The following is a 19,338-nucleotide window of genomic DNA, read 5'->3' on the forward strand; positions in this document are numbered from 1 at the left end:
TTTCCAGGACAGAGATGCGTTAAGGAGGCACAACGCTCTTGAGAGACAGTGGGTGAAGGCTCAGAGGGCAGTGGCAGGAACACCATCCAGGGAGCCCACGACCTTGGACCCAGTGCGTGCTTCCCCCAGAGACGCGGAGTTGGGGATCTCAACTGTATCCGACATTGCAGTGACCCCAAGAACTCCAGATGTGCCCAGATCTGGTCACAGAACACCTCGCCCGGAGGCAGCCACAGGGCTCGCAGCGGAGGCCTCATCGACCCTCCTTCCTGCTCAACATCATCGGGCCAGGGAAGCAACTGGTCTGTCGCCAAGCGCTGACCCGCACCTCCAAGGGGGGGGCGGGATGGCTTCCCCATTGGACTTCCAGGCCATGTTTTCGGCCGCACTCTCCTCCTTCTTCAGCGCAACCCTGCAGCAGTCCTCTCAAGCTCCAGTCCAAGCCGCCCCGAGCCAGTCGCGACACCACCAACCCCAACCCCATCCTCTCCCTAGATGAGGTCAGGGCTCCTCTTCGGAGGAATCAGACCAAGCAGAGGAGGGGCCTGAGGAGATGGAGCTATCAGAGGATGAGGGTCTAGCACCCGACACACCGGCATTTACAGGCCTCTTTCGCCCGGCCCTGTTAAAGTCCCTGCTCCACAAGGCTCGACTCACAACCAATCTCGGAGTGCCAGGGGATGTCACAGCCGCCACCCCACCGGCAGCGGGCCCGCACAACGCGCTTTTCAACTCATCAAAGCTGCAGAAGGATTTCATCCCGTGCCCTCAGCTGTTTGCGGAGGTCATCCAGAACCCCTGAGGACAACCAGCTTCCCTGGCCACACCCAGCAACCTGGGCAAGAAGCTCTACTGCGCAGCCCCAGAGTTAGAGGACCTCCTAACGCTCCCTACGGTCGACCAGCCTATGGCAGCATTGTCCTCCGGTTCCTTGATCTCCACCGACCCTCTTGACTCTCAAGGCAGAGGAGAAGAGGATGGAGGGGGCCTTCCGAAAGGCACATCAGGTGGCGGGCTGGGCAATCAGAGCCGCGATGGCAACGTCCTTCTTCAACCGAGCGTCGCTTATTTGGCTCCGGCACCTGCAGGACAGACTACCCCCTGAGGACACCAGGCTCCAGCAGGATATAAACAAGATAATAGCCGCCACTGAATACTCAGCCGACAGTTCATTGAACGCAGCCAAATTTGCCTCAAGGACTCTAGCCTCAACCCTTTCGGCTAGAAGACTCTTCTGGCTCCGGCCCTGGAAGGCCGATTTCAAAGCAAAATGGAAATTGGCGGCCGCGCCTTACAAAGCCCCAGAGCTCTTTGGCGCTGCGCTGGAACCGTTGCTAGTGGAGGGGAAGGACAAGAGAAAGATCCTCCCATCAACTTACCACCACCAGGAACGCCGGTACACACCCTACCCGCTACAACAGCCCTTTCGTGCCAGCGCGGGACCCAGGGGGTCCTCTTCTCATCGTTCCCACTATCAGGGAGGAGATAGGTTCCAGGACCGGCAGCAGTTCTGAGACCGAGGGCGAAACCAGCAGCCGAAGCGCAACTTCTGTGGTGCTGGGTCGAAGCCAGCCAAACGAGGGAAATGACTCCAGGCTCGAAGGCCCCATAGGGGGAAGGCTCATTCATTTCCACCAGCAATGGGCCAAATCAACTTCGGACTCCTGGGTAAGGCGTACGACTGGTTCGGGACTTTCTATCGAATTCTCCGGTCAGCCACCCCATCGGTTTGTCCGCTGTCCAATGCCCCGATCTGCAGAACAGCAGGGCTTAATGTCGCAGGAGATAACACACCTCCTGGAAGTCAATGCCATCGAAGCAGTGCCGCACAGCCAGAGGGGCTCCGGGTTCTATTCAACCCTCTTCCTAGTACCCAAGAACTCCGGGGGCTGGAGGGGCATACTAAACTTAAAGCGGCTAAACCTGTCGGTTCAATACCACAGGTTCAAAATGCACTCCCTCAAGCCCATTCTAGCGGGGGTGAGACAGGGCGACTTACTCCAATAGGTCGACTTCCGGGAGGCCTATCTTCACGTACCCATTCACCCGGAGCACAGGCAGTTCCTGAGATTCGAATTTGTGGGAACACATTACCAGTACCGTGCGATGCCATTCGGACTTTCGTCAGCCCCCCGCACCTTTACCAAACTGGTGGTGGTGGTAGCGGCCAGGCTTCGAACCATCCCGATCCGGTTGCTCTGCTACCTGGACGACATTCTGATCCTGTCCTCCACTCGAGATCAGGCCACCAGAGACATGAAGAAGGTCCTGCAGATCTTCCAGGATCAGAGCTTCACCATAAACTTCGAAAAAAGTCATCTGCAGCCCACCACCAGACTACTTCATCTGGGGGCACTGATAGACTCGGCCAGCGGCCAGGTTTTCCTATCGCTGGACAGAGTCCAGAGCATCCGCACTCTGATACAGCAGATCCTGTCGAGGAGGAGAGTTGCCCTGATCCATCTTTCCTGCCTACTCGGAAAGATGGTATCCTGCTTCGGCATTGTTCCGTGGGCACGCAGACATTCGAAACCTCTGCAGTGGTTTTTGCTCCCCTTTCAGCGAGCAGGCAGGGCCAACTCCAAACGAGCAGTATACCTCACTCTTCAGGTCCGCCAGTCCCTCAGGTGGTGGACATCGCCTTCGCTTCTCAAGGGGTCCAGCTTCCTAGAGCCGGACCGACTGATCATCACCACCGACGCAAGCCTTCGAGGGTGGGGAGCCCACCTCCACAACCTTGTGGCACAGGGACAGTGGTCCTGGCGGGAAAGTCAGTGCAGCATCAACCTTCTGGAACTTCGGGCGATCAGACTGGCCCTTCAGGAGTTCCAATCGACGGTGCAAGGACATCACGTTCTGATCCTGACCGACAACATCTCGGCCAAGGCGCACGTCAACAGAGGGGGGGCACAAGGTCCCGCACCCTGATGCGAGAGGCCGCCGATCTCTTCAGCTGGGCAGAGAGCCACCTTCTCTCGATCAGGGCGGACCACATCTCGGGGGCATCCAATGTCAGAGCAGACTGGCTCAGCAGAGAGACTATAGACCAAGCGTAATGGCAACTCCATCCACAACTGTTCCGGGAGCTCGCCTCACGCTTCGGAAGCCTGGTGGTGGATCTCTTTGCAACCCCGGCCAACGCTCAACTTCCCTGCTTCGTGTCATGCTACCCGACACCTCAGGCGGAGGACCACGATGCGTTGTGTTGCAGGTGGCCCGAGGGTCTCCTGTACGCGTTTCCACCAGTGCCTCTACTCCCCCGCCTCATCCGAAAACTGCTAACGGAGAAGGCCGATCTGCTCCTGGTAGCCCCGAACTGGCCCCAGCGGCCGTGGTATGCCGACCTGGTGGCACTCTCCGTGGATCAACCGTGGGTGATCCCACCACGGCGGCTCGTCCTTCGCCAGGGGGAGGTCACGCACCCAGAGCCCCAGTGGCTGCAATTAGCCGTCTGGCATTTGAACGCGTCATCCTGAAAAAGGACAACCTACCAGATGAAGTCGTGGCCACCATCCAAGTGGCTAGACGTCCGTCTATGACCCGCATGTACGAGGCGTCTTGGCAGGCGTTCTGTCGCTGGAGTACCCGACACCATACCGACCCTACATCAGCGGATATTCGAGACATCCTGCAATTTCTACAAGCCGGCCTTGACAAGGGCCTGACCCCCGCAACCTTACGAAGGCAGACAGCTGCGCTATCGACGGTCATTGCTTGCCCCCCGTACCAGTCGCTCGCGCACCACCCGCGGATTAAGGGGTTTCTACATGGGGCCACAAACCTTCGACCTCCCGCAGTGCATCGTTACCCATCATGGGATTTAACTCTGGTTCTGCGGGCACTGACCAGACCTCCCTTTGAACCCCTAAACTCAGCCTCTCTCAAGTACCTCTCATTTAAGGTGACCTTCTTGCTGGCGATTACTTCGGCGAGAAGAGTCTCAGAGATAGCGGCACTCTCAGTCCGCAAGGACTTATGCATATTTTGCGAATCCACGGTGACGCTGCGCTTGGACCCGGCTTTCATCCCGAAAGTCAACTCGTGGTTTCATCGGGCCCAGGAACTCATCCTGCCGGATTTCTGTCCTTCGCCTTGAGATGCCAGGGAGGAGAGGTGGCACACGCTGGACATCCGACGTGCTATCCGCATCTACATCCGTCGGACCAAACCCTTCCGCCGCACCGAGGGTCTCCTGGTTTCCTTTAGTCCGAGGTCCATGGGTCAGAAGGTATCAGCAGCCACGATCAGCAGATGGATTAAGGCCTGCATCGCTATGGCCTACGATTCAAGCTCCAGGCCAGCACCGGGCAGAATCCTCCCCCACTCTACCCGCAGTGTGGCCACTTCGGCGGCCTGGGCCACTCAAGCCTCGGTAGTGGACATCTGCAGGGCAGCGACCTGGTCGTCCCTCACGCCGTTCATTCGCCACTACAAGATTGATGTGTACAACTCCGCTGAGGCGTCGTTTGGCCGCAGAGTACTTCAGAAGGTGTTGTCGGAGGACGACTGTGGAGGCAGTCAGCCTCCCACCCAGGGAATTTGAGCTTGGGTATATCCCATGCATGGATAGTGGGAGCAGCGCACAGGAAAATGGACGTTGTCTTACCTGAACGTCCTTTTTCTGGGCGCTGCGTACACTATCCATAACCCTCCCTCTTGGGCTGACTGCTCCCTCTGTGACAGTCTGGTTTCTTATCGTCCCTTGTTGTCAAGTTGGTGTTAATAAAGTTGAGTGTGATAAAGTTACTCTTAGTTGACTCCTTGTTAGCTGCGCCTTTCGTTCAGACTGGGGGATCATGGGAACAGAGGCGTGGCTTGGGGGCCGGAAAGGGGAAGAGCCTTTTGTTTCTTTCACTCAGTTGTTGCCAAATACTGAAGGATTAACCCATGCATGGATAGTGTACGCAGTGCCCAGAAAAAGGACGTTCAAGTAAGACAACGTCCATTTCATACATGTGAAGTCACATGTATATTCTATTCTGTTTGAAATAACTAAAATTATATAAAATTTGAAATAGGTATATGTGCACGTACACATATGTTAACATAATTTGTTAAATGTTAAATTTATGCATTGTAAACAATGGATTAGAGCCCAGTTTAATCTAGATTATATGTTTTGTTATCAGTGAACTCATTCTTAATTTAAGTTCCTTTTATTTCGATAGATTTATTCCAAGTATGACTAGGTTTGAATCCAACCCAATAATGATTAATACATTTATCCAGTATACATTTTTTAATAAATGTAATAGTAATTTTGATAATATTGAATGCAATATATTGGTAAGAAAGTGAATAAAAGCATATTTTAGAGATGCTGATATATATAGATAATATATGTTATATAGATGCTTTGCATTTGTATTTGTTCTTTGATTTTAGGACCGTGTGTATGTACAACAAAACAATGTGGAAAATGTCTACAATTTGGGATTAATAATTTTTCGAGATCAAGTTGTACGGTACGGGTGCATTAGAGATCATCTCCGACAGACTTTGTTAGACATGATTGCAAGGGAACGAAAAGGAGAAGTGGTAGATAGGTATGTCTCCACAAATAAATTACATTTGACATCATTTTGGATAAATCTATGGGTTTGGGGCTTTTTTGCTTTACTTCTCAATCACTTTTTTGCTATTAGGTTTTATTGGTTTTTTTGTTCAATCTCATATTTCATTTTACATTTTTGGCCTATTATGAGGGAGATCAACCTAGTATCTACATAGTTCACAGTGCCTACAGCAACCAAGTTGAGGTGCTTCATAATTCATAGCTGAATATATAATCACAACTCTACCTTATCTCATATGGCTATCAAACTAGTGGAATTCTGGACAGAAAAAGAATAAAATAATGACCAGTCTGTTGAAAAGAAACAACAACCTGAGGCCCCCATAGAAATCTCTTTTCAAACAGTTCACATGTATTCACCTCATTGTTCCATTAAATTAATGCCCAGTTACAAAAAGCCAACAAGTCAGGGCTGTTGGTATCCCTTAAAGGAGACTGTTCCATAAGGTAGTTGCCATGAAAGAGAGAAGGGCATGCTTCCAAGTACCAGGTGACAGTGCTTCATTGAGTGAACTCAGAGTTTGCTCACTCTGCTAGATCTGGTGGGATGTGCAGAACCATTGGGGATAGCAATGTTGCATGGAATTTGGCTTAATGTCATATAGAGCTTTAAAAATGAAGACCAGTGCCTTAAATTGCACACAGAAACTTCTAGTCAATTTATTATTCAGGAATAAAATGAAGTTATTTCCCAAATGCACACCAATAGATGTTGGGGTAAACAATTTTCTAAAAAGTGACACAGGTTTTTTTTTTCTTTCTTTCTTTCTTTCTTGGCTTTGGTAATGATTGTATACCTTGCGTGATAATAAAAAAAGACCTTTCTCAGTACTGTTCTAGCTATTTCATTTATTGAGAGAAGTGGTACATATAGCATTTACTTTTGTGTGAAACATAGAATATATATGGAAATATTACAGGAAACACTTATTGAATAGTTAGCAAATATTAATTTCATTAAAATTAACCTAATCTGCAAATTCTACTGTTTTGACAGAGGAGCAATAAGAAATGCTTGCCAGATGTTAATGATTCTAGGCCTTGAAGGAAGATCAGTCTATGAAGAAGACTTTGAAGCTCCATTTCTGGAGATGTCAGCAGAATTCTTTCAGGTACAATGCTGCTTTTCAGTATTTACAAATGGGAATAAGAACACCACCCCACCACCCCAAATTTACAAATTCCAGTTATTTAAATCCAGATTAATAAATACCAGTCTGGAGAATTGTTATTGGCCCCTAATGTAGAGTGGTTCTTGCTTCGGATTTTCCCTTTCCTCTGAACATGAGCCTGTGTTTATTCATCATTGGCCTTAGATGATATTGGATATTGGTGGATATTAATGCATGGCAGATACAAGAGTTAACACAGTAGGGTGATGATTTAATCCCCTAAACAATTACTGCTAAGAGCAGCTGAATGGGTTTTGGTTTACTTTCTGTAGTGTTTCATGTAGTGTTCTATTTCTCTTTATTTTATTACAGATGGAAAGTCAGAAATTTTTAGCAGAAAATAGTGCTTCAGTTTATATAAAGAAAGTAGAAGCTAGAATTAACGAAGAAATAGAACGTGTGATGCACTGTCTTGATAAATCAACTGAAGAGCCAATTGTCAAAGTTGTTGAGAGGGAGCTTATTTCCAAGCATATGAAGACCATAGTAGAAATGGAAAATTCTGGTCTAGTTCACATGTTGAAAAACGGCAAAACAGAAGGTAAGTCTGTGCAGTGCTATCTGCAATAATAGTGAAGCCCCATGTGGGTGGATGCTAATTGATACATTCTAGGTGATTTCAAAATAATAACAAAAAAGAAACAAAGCAAGCTGATTTCAGATGGAGAGGGCTATGATCAAGAAAACCTGCTTCTGGAAAATTGGAGAATTTAATGAAACATCAGAAATATCATATTTGGATTATTTGCTGTGTAATGTTACAAATATATTAGTAGTAGATAATATAAAATGTATGTATATATTTACTGCAGATCTTGCGTGTATGTACAAATTATTTAGTCGTGTCCCAAATGGTTTAAAGACAATGTGCGAATGTATGAGTACCTATTTGAGGGAACAAGGTAAAGCACTTGTATCTGAAGAAGGTGAAGGAAAGAACCCAGTGGACTATATTCAGGTAATCAAAGCCTTTAAATACTCATTTTTCTTATGATGGAAATGTTTCCTTTAGCAGAAGTGTACTTACATAATTCAAGTACTGCTTTAGCAATGTTTCATAGTAGAGATAAGCAAAGAGAAATTATTGAGAATAATGTATTTTTATTTTAATATGTATTATTGGCTTATCAGATTAGTTCATTTTTTTCATATGAGATAAATTAGATTTTTCATGATTGTGTAAACAGACATTTCTCAGAAAAGTTATTTCTTCTCAAAACCTAGAAATCTTATAATTTTAATCTAAAGGAAGCATTTTGAATAAACTTTCAATTTACAAAAGCATTTTAAAAAAGTATTCACAAAGCAAAATACCAATGGAAATTCTCAATCATCCAGGTCATGATTGTCCCAAAGGAGCTTTTTTCAAAGGGCAAGTGGACTTTCTCTTTTTTTAAAAAAAACATTTTGTTTCTCATCCTAGAAATTTCTTCAGTTCTAACTGACTGGTGGGGAATGGAAGGTTTATATTCTTTGCAACCATCTGCTTGTTATCTCTGAGAATCATGGGGGCCACTTGGGGTTTCTCTGTATCCTCTGAGTCACCTGAATCAGAGTGTAAATGGATGTGGAATATCTGGGGACTGCTGAAAGGACTGTGTTGTAAACAGGAGATAGCTGGTGTTGTATCCCTCTTGCTCTGTTGAGGGAGGGCTATTCAATTTTGACATAGATGTCAAAATTATCTAGAGTACCCTCAGAGTGCTATCAACCAGATGTCTGCAAAGAATATAAATGCTTCCATTCTCCACCAGTCAGTTAAAACTGAAGAAGCTTCTTGCATGAGAAGTGAAATGTTTTCAAAGAAAAAAAAATGAAGTCCAATTTTTGGAAAAGCACCTTTGAGACAAAGAAAAATAAAAATATTTTCACTTTCAGTAAAGTAAACAGTATAGCGAGACATTTCCTTCATAGATCATTCCGTCTTCCATTTTCCTTCCTCTGAAACCTTTCTCTAAACTAGCTTGTGAAAGTCTCACTCTGAAGAACATAATTGACTAGATTGTCTAAACTGATGGTAAATGAGGATACTGCATTTATTATACAGTACTTGGTCCACAGTAAATCTCTGTCCAGGAGTAGTTAGAAGTATGTGGGATGTAACTGCTTTCCTAGTCTTTTTGGAGACAATTGTTCCATCTTCAGAAACATGCCAAACAATGCAGGATCTTCTAAACAAGATCTTGCATTATTTTCTGCAAATATTAGTCACATAATTTACCTGTACATGATAAATTAATAATGGTTTTATTGGAGTGAAGGGATTCCCATTCCCAAGAACTCAGTTTGAATAATTGTGAATAATAATAATAATAATAATAATAATAATAATAATAATAATAATAATAATAATAATAATTTTATTTCTATACCGCCCTTCTCCCGAAGGACTCAGGGCAGTGTACAGCCTATTTTAAAACACAGACAAACAGCAATTTAAAATTTAAAATAATTAAATAAATTGGCTCAGATTTAAAACCCAAAAAAATTTAAATACCCCAATTTAAAACTATTACGTTGATAGTCCGGCCTGACGGAACAACAGGGTCTTCAGTGCGCAGCGAAACACCCGGAGGTTGGAGATCTTACGTATTTCCGGGGGCAGTTCGTTCCACAGGGCTGGGGCTCCCACAGAGAAGGCCCTCTCCCTGGGTGTCTCCAGCCGACATAACTTGGCCGATGGCACCCTGAGGAGACCCTCTCTGTGGGAGCGAACTGGTCGGTGGGAGGCTATTGGTGGCAGGAGACGGTCTCGGAGGTATTGTAAAAAGATTGTAAAAATGGCGTGGAGTAGAGTGCATTGGAGATTCAATTCATGAGAATGAACTCCCAAGTCATTATCCCCAGAAGAGTCTGAGAAGAACATACCGTAAATTATCTTAAGAGATATTCTTCAAGCCTTAATTTGTTTTATTATGGTACAGCAAGAGCAACATATCTATGAGAATAAAAGATGTGGTAAGATAACAGGCAGGGAAATTTCAGCATCCAAGTTAAAGAATTTTTGCCAACAATAAAAGTTATCAGTCCTATAAATTCTAAAATAATAGTAACTATGATTTTCATTTAGAATGTAGTAGAAATCTAAAAAAATAATATGCTTTGTTGTTCTAAGGGCTTACTGGATTTGAAGAGTAGGTTTGACCGCTTCCTTCAAGAATCTTTTAATAATGACAGGCTCTTCAAACAAACAATTGCGGGTGATTTTGAATATTTCCTTAACCTCAACTCTAGATCTCCAGAGTATCTCTCATTATTTATTGATGATAAGCTAAAAAAAGGAGTCAAGGGAGTAAGTATACTTTCTACTACAACTATGCAGTTTTTCTGACAAAACAGCTACAAAGATATGTATTTCTATATGCTAATTTATTTCCAAAGTGCAATGATAAATATTACAAATTAATGTAAATATTTAAAAAATTAAATATGTGGATTTTTTTAAAAAATAATAAGTTCCTTTTAGGACTGTAAACCTCTGCAAAATACTGTGTACATGTGTACATACTTAAACCATATTGAAATAGGGAATATAGGCTTCCATAGATATATTCCTTTGTTAAATTAAGTATGTATATAGAAAATTAGTAATAAATTAATAATGTTCATATAAAAACCAAATATAGATATTAAACTAGGCATGGAGAGGTCAATTTTGAGGTCTTAGTCAATTGTGGGAGAGTCAGGATTTGAAGACTGATGTAAATCATTTGCCTTTCAGTTACTCCATCTTCATATCTTTCTCTTTGCTATCACATTTTGAAGGAATTACATTATTTAGATCCCTTTCGATTGGTTTTCAGATCTGTAATACTTTAAGAAAGCAGCACTGGTCATGCTTTTTCCATAGGTGGAAGGCATGGTGATTCTCCACCTTCCTCCAGGGCTGGTTCAGGATTATTATTGATTTGGAGTTGGGGTGGGGGAAGAGATCTACCATTGCTTTTCAGAATGTGTCAGGGTTTAGTTCTCCCTGCTCCAAGTTAACAATTATGTTCATGGCACAGAGCTACATATCATCAATATGCTGATGATTCTCTGTTGTGCAGGTCAGATCCAGACCCTCCAGTGCTGATGAGGTTCTGGGATCTGTAGGGATTTAGTTGGAGAAAAAAGGCTCAGATTCATCTCTTGTAAGAACAAGTGGTTGTGGATTCCCGAGGGTATGGAGATTTTTTATCTTTGGTCTTTGATGAAGTAGTACTGCTGCAAACAGATCCAGTGCACAATTTCATGGCTCCTATTTGAAGAGCAGGTGGCAGCTGTGACCTTTTCTCCAGCTTTGCCATATGCACCAGTTATATCCACTTCTGAATTGGGAGGCCCTGCTTACAGTCACTTCTGGCTTACATCATAATTGGATGAATACAATGCACTCTCCATGAAGCTGCCCTTGGTGACTGTTTAGGAGCTCCAGCTGGTCTCTCACTTACGTGCACTTCTAATTGTGTGCACTAATAACCATTTGATTCTAGGTACAATTCAAGCTGCTGGTTCTTACCTATAAAGCCTTTCATGGAAACAGAACGAGACTACTTATGGCATAATAGTTGTTTAAGATGTTACTTTTAAAGATTCAAAACTAAAACATTAAGTAACTTTATTTTATTAAAATGAACCTTGTAAATCTTGCAGTCATATACAGTATTTATAAGTTTTGATTTTTGTTTGTTCATAAATAGAATGGATCAGATAATCTATTCCTGGTTTTTCAATCCCAGCCTAAATAAACAGCAAGATAATTTAGTTTTGAGAAATATTTTCTATAAAAATTATAGTTTTGACTATTCTAATAATTAATATATTGCCTATTGTTTTTATCTTTATAGCTAACTGAACAAGAAGTGGAGACTATATTGGACAAGGCAATGGTTTTGTTTAGATTTATGCAAGAAAAAGATGTATTTGAACGATATTATAAGCAGCACTTAGCAAGGAGGCTTCTCACAAACAAGAGTGTTTCAGATGACTCAGAGAAAAATATGATTTCTAAGCTAAAGGTAAGAGCAGTATAACAATTTCTCAGTGACTTTTCCACTTAGCTTTAATTTTATGATAACATCTATTCAGTGGGATAGTGAAGTGTAATTAGTTGTTTCAGTTAATTGTAAATGTTATACAATGTTAAGCAAGCTATATTTAGTTCAAACATTTTGCTTTTGTCAGCAAAGAATTATTAAGCCATTGTGGTAGAGTGGCTAAGAAGTTATACTAAGACTGAGGATCCAAGTTCAAATCCATTTTCAGCCAAGAAATCTCAATGCATTGTACTAGTCACACTCTCTCAGTTCAGTTTACCTCATAAGGCTATTGTGGGTTGTCTTTACATAAGCCCATGTGCACTCCAGTAAAAATGCAGAATATAAATCAAATATCAATACTACATTAAAAATCTAAAGCTGATAAAATTAAGATATTTGCTTCCTATGAACGTTGAATATGCATTTACACTGGAAAGATGGAAAATGTTGCAAGAGTTGTCATTGTAGACTATTGAGGAAGTCCTAGTGGATAGGGAAGTATTTTTTCTTCAAGCAGCAAGTAACCTCCATATCCATAGACCATGCTTTTCCCCCTTTGCTTGGAAGAAGTATTTGGATTCTTTAGGCTAATGCTTCCTAAAAATAATCTTGCTAAAAGGCAAAATTCCTACTCCATTCCCCAACTATAAAATTTTACATTCCTGCTTTTAGTATGTGTTTGAATTAATATGTACTTGCAATGATACTTTAAGGATGATTTATGCTTTTAAAGGGCGAAGTGAATACTTACTACATTAATTTAGAGAGATTTAATGGGAATATTCCCAGTCTCTATTCTATGTTGAATTTTAAAAGATTGGAATAGTAAATTCTTATTTTCAGTAAAACTTATTAAAATAATTAGATATCTGATAATCAAGGTATAAATTAGTGTAATTGCCTGTTGATACTTAATGGTGATTAATTAGTGCCTGGAACCAAATTAGTGCCTGGAACACATAATAGAATGTGTTTGTTTTTTTTCTTAAATTTACTTAAATATTTGTATTTAAATTCTAAATAACCTAATAGGTTTCTCTCTGTTTAAATCATGCTATAAGTAATTGTTTCTTTTGCAGACTGAATGTGGATGTCAGTTCACATCAAAATTGGAAGGAATGTTCAGGGACATGAGCATCTCAAACACAACAATGGATGAATTTAGGCAACATCTACAGGCCACAGGGGTAAGATGCAAATTTTTGACTTATTTCAAGCATTCACAGACTTTTTGACCTGGTGGTCACATTTCGAATTTTGAGAAGAGGGTGTCTGAGCCCTTGTCAGGTGTGCCCCTGCTAAGGTATAGCAAATCATTTATTGGGGGGGGGGATCTTAAGAAATCTTGCAAAGGAATTCCTGCAACCACTGGGTATGAAAAGTGCATCATTTATGTAGCAAAATCAAAATGTTTATTTTAGTGCCTTTCTTTTTGCCTGAGCTTGCAATAGGCTGGAGAGGTCTCTCTTTTGGGCATGCGGCTGGAGTTCCAACTGTATCTTGTTTTGGGCAAGATTTAATACTAGGTCATTTTCTTCTGACTGTATGAGAAGTGTCTCTTAACAACTATTTTGCAGAATGGCTACTCTAAGTGGGGGACAGACACATTTCAAAGCACCAGTTTCCAGGAGTCTATATACTATTCTATATATTTGGTATTGTTCTCATAAATGCTTATCTTTCTGAACAGGTAGGCACACTTCAAAACTAGGCTCTGTGCTGTGGCCATCTATTTCATATAATCCCCCCAATCATGTGGTAATTCTGGGACTTAGTCTTTTTCTGGATCCAGATGTTGACTTATTGAACTTGCTTGCTTGCATGCTTTTATTATTTTTATAAATAATTGAAAGCAGTAAATTCAAAATTTTAAAAAATGAATTTGGCAGGTACAGGAGTTTGGATTCTTTTTCTCACTCTTGTAGAACTTCGCCAACGAATAAGTATTCTGTGGCCTTCTCACATGGACTGTATGTTTATTATTTCCCCACAGATTTTCAATGTAAACTCCCACACAATTTTTTCAGCTTTTCATTTGAAAAAGTAAGAGTAAAAAAAAGAACTGAAAGCTGACAACAGTAATGTTTTGGAAAGCTGTTATTTCTACAAAAGGAAGTGATACAACTACTTGTAATAAGGTGCCAAAATTTGCTATATACCTTTTTTTTAAAAAAAAAGTAGATATTTAAAACCACAAACCAGACATACACACACACACCCAAAAAAATCCAGAAAATAAATAAGACAAAAGAAAAATATAGAACAGGGGTGTCAAATTCAAGGCCTGTTGGCCAGATCTGGCCCACGGGGTGCTTAGATCTGGTCCGGGGGGCTACCCTGGAAACAGCAAAGGACCAATTGCAGTACCTCTGCCCGCGAAAACAAAGCCTGCGGTCCTTGCGAGCGCCATTTTTGTTGGCAGAGGGTTGCAGGAGGCTGTTGCAGCCAAAAACGGAGCTGGGGAGCCCGTTTTCGCTGGCAGAGTGCTTGACCCACACAGGCGCCCCTGACACAAGTGATGTTGAACTGGCCACGCCCCCCTGGCCACCCCTACCCCACCCCCTCAAGGTCAAACACAACCCAGTTGTGGCTCTCAATGAAATTGAGTTTTGACACCCCTGGTATAGAAATTAAAAACTATGTAAAACTAAATAAAAATGTCAGAGTAACATTAAATTACTGCAAATAAAAGAATAAAACTATTTAAAAATAATATTCAATAATTCGTAAAAATAAGTAGTGAAATTATATAATTTAAACAATTACCCAGAATTTCTATCTCTAGAAAGTTCTATCCTCATATACTAAAACATTTAGAGAAGCCTAGACTTCAAATGCTCCAGGTGTGATAATAGTTCATGAATGATTTCCAAGTTGAATTAAATTTGATATCAAACCTATTTTTCAAGTACAGATGTATTTTTTGCATTAATGCATACGCCCACAGGTGACAGAAAAGACAATTACATTAATATTTATTCCATTGTACAATAATCATATTCCAGGATTTTTGAACTTAACACCATTGATATAAAAAAACCCTGATCTAATTATTACTTTCCAGTAGTTTTTAGAAAATGAAGTAAACTAATTTGGCAATGGGCATTGGAACAGTTTCCAAAGGTAAAAACATCTTGTACTCTGATATTCATGGTAAAATTTATATTTGTCTTCCACAGATATTCTTCTTGTTACTTACCAGGTTTTTTGTTTAGATTCTGCATCCATTTAATCATATAATCTTTTAATTTGTTAAATTGCTGATTCTTATTTTAATAACAATCTATATGGTCCTTTCTTGCAAAGTAGACGTCAAAATCTATTTATTTTCTCTCTCACTATATCTGGGAGAACTTCAGTGTGCTGTCCATGAGATTATTCTGAAATTTCTTGAATTTGTAGTGATACTGTATATGCTGATAAAGTCAATGTTCTATTTCTCTTTCTAAGTCTTCTTTTCTAAAACCTTCAGGTATTTTTGTGAACTTTAAGTCATTTCTATATAGGTCTATTCCTGCTATTTGTAGTGCAGCATCTTTAAATACCTTTAAATGTTCTGTTTTTGGGATAATTCTTGATGTCCTGTTTGCATATTCTGTCTTGTTTTGTTGAAATTTAGTCATAAACACCTGACATAGTCTTATTTTGTATTTGTAAGCAATTTCAGATAAATGTTTTCAAAATTGAAGAAAGACATTTTGTTTCATTTTATATCTTGTAAAGGTTATGCCATTCTATTAAGTTGGATTTATGAAAACATTCAGTTTGAGCAGGGCCTCCTAAACTATTTTTTTTAAAACACAGAAGACAACACCAATTCTTTCCTCAGAAAAGAAATGTCTTAACCATTTTGATCCTAAAATAACTATATTCTGGCCCTAAAAAATAAAATATGAATAATATGATTCTTTAAAAATAATAAAAGTACTAAGAAGTTCCCCTTGAGAATTAAATTCTAAAATTGGAGGATAACAGAACTAAGTATCTTTCCTCTGTTGTGATGCTTACCTAATTTCCACAGGAATGATAACTTGAAAAAGGATTTGGGTGAAAATCCCAGCTTCTGGTTAGATTCAGACAGTTATATGTCTGAATCCTTCGGACATATTTCTTCAAATATGTATTTGAGCTTTAAAGATTAAGCACTTTGACTAGCATGCTCATGAAAAACCTGTTCTCTAAGAACTAATTTTCAAAGTAATACTATGTTCTTCTCATAGCCTTCCTGCAATATTCTCAACCAGCTAACATTTATAAAGAATACATAAATAATAAAACTGGATTCAATATTCTGTTAGTTTAATCTTTGTTATGGTCATATTCAACGTGTTGCGCACATCTAGAGAAAAAGTGCAAAATTTATCATAACACTCAGATCTATTTCTACATTTATCTTTCTGCATAGGAAATTAATATCCATGCATCTGCTTCTTTAGAAGATACAAAGGAAAATACAATTTATTAATAGGCTTTAAAAAGTTAATAACAAAATGACATTTTGTTATCAAGAACAGCAAAGTAAATCATTCTGGCAAACAGAATGAAAATTCTTTGTCTAAATTCTTATTTTTCAATTACCATTAAACCACTCCCACATTATTGTCATTGCTCCATTTTTTCTTCTCTGATTTGAGAGTATTTCATTTCGTGCACCTGGTACTTTTTTCAGGACATTTTCTTTATTCATTTAGACAGTCTTTGAGAATCACTGAAATAAGCTCTAAAAATACAGTTCAATACTAAATGCCAATTTAAAATAACTATGCACTTCTCCTTTGAGACTCTATAATTGGAATACAGCTTAAATCCCTTAAGAAAGATTCAGATGGAAGAATGATTCGTATCAATGAGGAGAATATTTGTAGTTTAGAGTTTAAATGAGGAGTCCATGCTCCTATCTGAGATTAGTTTTTTTCTTGCAGACATTTCATTATCCAAACTAGATAATATTATCAGTGTTATATCAGGGCTATCATATGAATGATTCATATGTTTGATGCATATGATTTATCGAGCATGTTTAAATCATGGTATACTGATGATCCCATTTTTAAAATCAGATTTATTTTAAAATAAATATATCTAAGATTATTGTGATTAATAATAGCTTGGAGTAACCTTATATTTGCTGTGTGACTTTTTCAATGTATGTCATTCATTTCTCTCTTTTCAAATGCTTGTAATTTGAGATCCTTATATTTTTCCTTTACACTCTTTCTCTAAATACTTAGAAATGAATGCCGCTGCCATTTGCTTTACAAGACAAAGGAATGTGTTGGTCAATATTACAACCACAAACATAAATTTAAAATGATATTCTTTGAACTAAGAAAGTTGTTGCATTCTACTACAATCAATTTGGATTATGAAGCTAGTATAAGCAAAAAGTATTAGGTAATATTGTGTGTGGTGTTTTTTTATTTACAAGGGGAAACGGTAGTTAATGAACTATAAAGAAAACCGTTTCTCTTGGAATTCTTATATTCACAGTATAGTATGTTAGCATATCAGCTAAATATGTTAAATTTTAAAACTGGCTATTATTTCAGGGTAAAATTATATACAACTACTACATCCTTGGAAATTATAAATTTTCGTCACCCTATATATACTAACAAAAACAGAAAATATTGATTTAGAGAATTGGAGAGACGTATGCAAACCCCCCCCCCCAATCTAGATACTCATTTAGAAGTAGTAAATAGTTCTGAGTTCTGATTTTAAAAAAGGTCACAGAGAAGACTAATCATACTCTTGCTTGATTATCAAGGCAGAGAGAAATATTAAAAAGAAAAAAATCATGACTTGATGACAAAGAAAAGAAAATAATGTGATTTTAAATGCTGTCTTGGCAGCTGTAAATGGTTACAGGGAGAAAATCAGAATTTTTGTTTTGGATATATTTAATTCATAGCAATGTCTAGGATTAAATGTAGAGCCAGCAGTATCATATAATTGTTCAGAATGGTAGATGATTTTATGAGGCCAGCCAGGAAAAGTGCATGAAGTTAGCATTTAAAAGGTCTCCTCCTACCTCTCGGGGCGTTCACAGGCAGTGTTGGCGGGGGGGCAGAGGTCGGCCCCGAGGCCCCTCACTTGTGGGGTGCCCCAGGTTTCAGTGCTCTCTCCTCTTCTGTTCAACATCTATATGAAGCCGTTGGGGGAGGTCATCTGTGGTTTTGGGGTGAGGTATCATCAGTATGCTGATGATACCCAGCTTTTCATATCCACCCCGAACCAGCCCAGTGATGCCCTCGACGTGATGTCCCAGTGCCTGGAAGCGGTACGGACCTGGATGGGGAGAAACAGGCTTCGACTCAACCCTGCCAAGACCGAGTGGCTGTGGGTACCAGCATCTCGGCTCGAACAAGATATTCCATCTCTGGTTATAGGGGGTGAAGTGTTACCCCCTGTAGATAGGGCGCGTAACCTGGGCGTTCTCCTGGATTCACGGTTAAATTTGGAAGATCATGTTATGACCGTGACCAGGGGTGCATTTGCTCAGGTTCGTCTGGTGCACCAGTTGCGCCCTTTTTTGGTCCGAGATGCCCTACGCACGGTCACTTATGCGCTCGTCACCTCCCGTATTGACTACTGCAATGCTCTCTACATGGGGCTGCCCTTGAAGACCACTCGAAGGCTTCAGCTGGTACAGAATGTGGCCGCGCGGATAGTGATGGGAGTGTCCCGACAGTCCCATGTTACACCTCTCCTGCGCGGCTTGCATTGGTTGCTGGTTGCCCTCCGGGTGAGATTCAAGGTACTGATAAAGCCCTATAGGGCTTAGGCCGGGATACTTGGCGGACCATCTGCAGCCAGCAACAGTTTCCCATCGCCCAGTGCACTCTCACAGGGAGGGCCTACTCAGGGTGCCGTCGGCCAGACAGTGTCGGCTGGCAACCCCAGGGAGAGAGCTTTCTCTGTAGGTGCACCCACCCTTTGGAATCAACTCCCTCTGGAGCTCTGGGTGGCCCCCGACCTTCTGCCGTGGTCTGAAAACGTGGCTATTTCATCTAGGCGGCCTGAACTGATGGGGTTTTTAATTGAACTTAATTGGGTTTTATTGGATTTTTTGTCAATTTTATCATGGGCTTTGTTTTTAATGGTCTGCTTGTTTGTTTATTGTTGTTAGCCGCCCTGAGTCCTGTGGAGATATGGCGGCATATAAGTCCAATTAAATAAATAAATAAAATTAATAAAAGGGTTGAAAATGAAAGTTAATAAAATCATCTCAAAGCATAAAGCAAAGAATCTTCCTCATTTCTAGCAATGTTGAATGTTCAGTTAATCAGGTAGAGAGAAAATTGGGTGAGACAAAACTAGATCAAAATAGTAAAGATCCCGGAGAGGCTATGGAATGTTTTGGGTGGACAAGGTTTGCCGTTTTGCAAACATTTGGGGGGGGGAATCGAGCGCTGCTGCTGTAGCCCTTAAAGCAGAGTGTCAAGCAAAAGATGAGTGTAACAAAACTGTTCCTGTCAGACAGGGGGCCCAAGATTGTGTAAGGGCAACTAGCTATGGCAGTTGGGGGAAAAGGTAGTTGTTTTCTAGGTGCAAGAGCAGAAAAAGA

At 40.9% G+C, this 19,338-nt stretch overlaps 1 protein-coding gene across 1 annotated transcript in view; it reads left to right on the forward strand.

The window, feature by feature from the left end:
* The window catches only part of CUL3 (cullin 3), a 55,233-nt gene that overhangs the window by 26,559 nt on the left and 9,336 nt on the right, over nucleotides 1-19,338 (forward strand). Inside the window, exons 4-10 of the mRNA XM_070945260.1 lie at nucleotides 5,386-5,546; nucleotides 6,573-6,687; nucleotides 7,060-7,288; nucleotides 7,560-7,705; nucleotides 9,863-10,039; nucleotides 11,577-11,747; nucleotides 12,848-12,955. Coding sequence (XP_070801361.1) covers nucleotides 5,386-5,546; nucleotides 6,573-6,687; nucleotides 7,060-7,288; nucleotides 7,560-7,705; nucleotides 9,863-10,039; nucleotides 11,577-11,747; nucleotides 12,848-12,955 — 1,107 coding nt within the window. The remainder of the gene's footprint in view (nucleotides 1-5,385; nucleotides 5,547-6,572; nucleotides 6,688-7,059; nucleotides 7,289-7,559; nucleotides 7,706-9,862; nucleotides 10,040-11,576; nucleotides 11,748-12,847; nucleotides 12,956-19,338) is intronic.

The sequence above is a fragment of the Pituophis catenifer genome, unplaced genomic scaffold (assembly GCF_029215685.1).
Source record: "Pituophis catenifer annectens isolate HBS135680 unplaced genomic scaffold, rPitCat1.0.hap2 SCAF_6, whole genome shotgun sequence".
Taxonomy (NCBI): Eukaryota; Metazoa; Chordata; class Lepidosauria; order Squamata; family Colubridae; genus Pituophis; species Pituophis catenifer.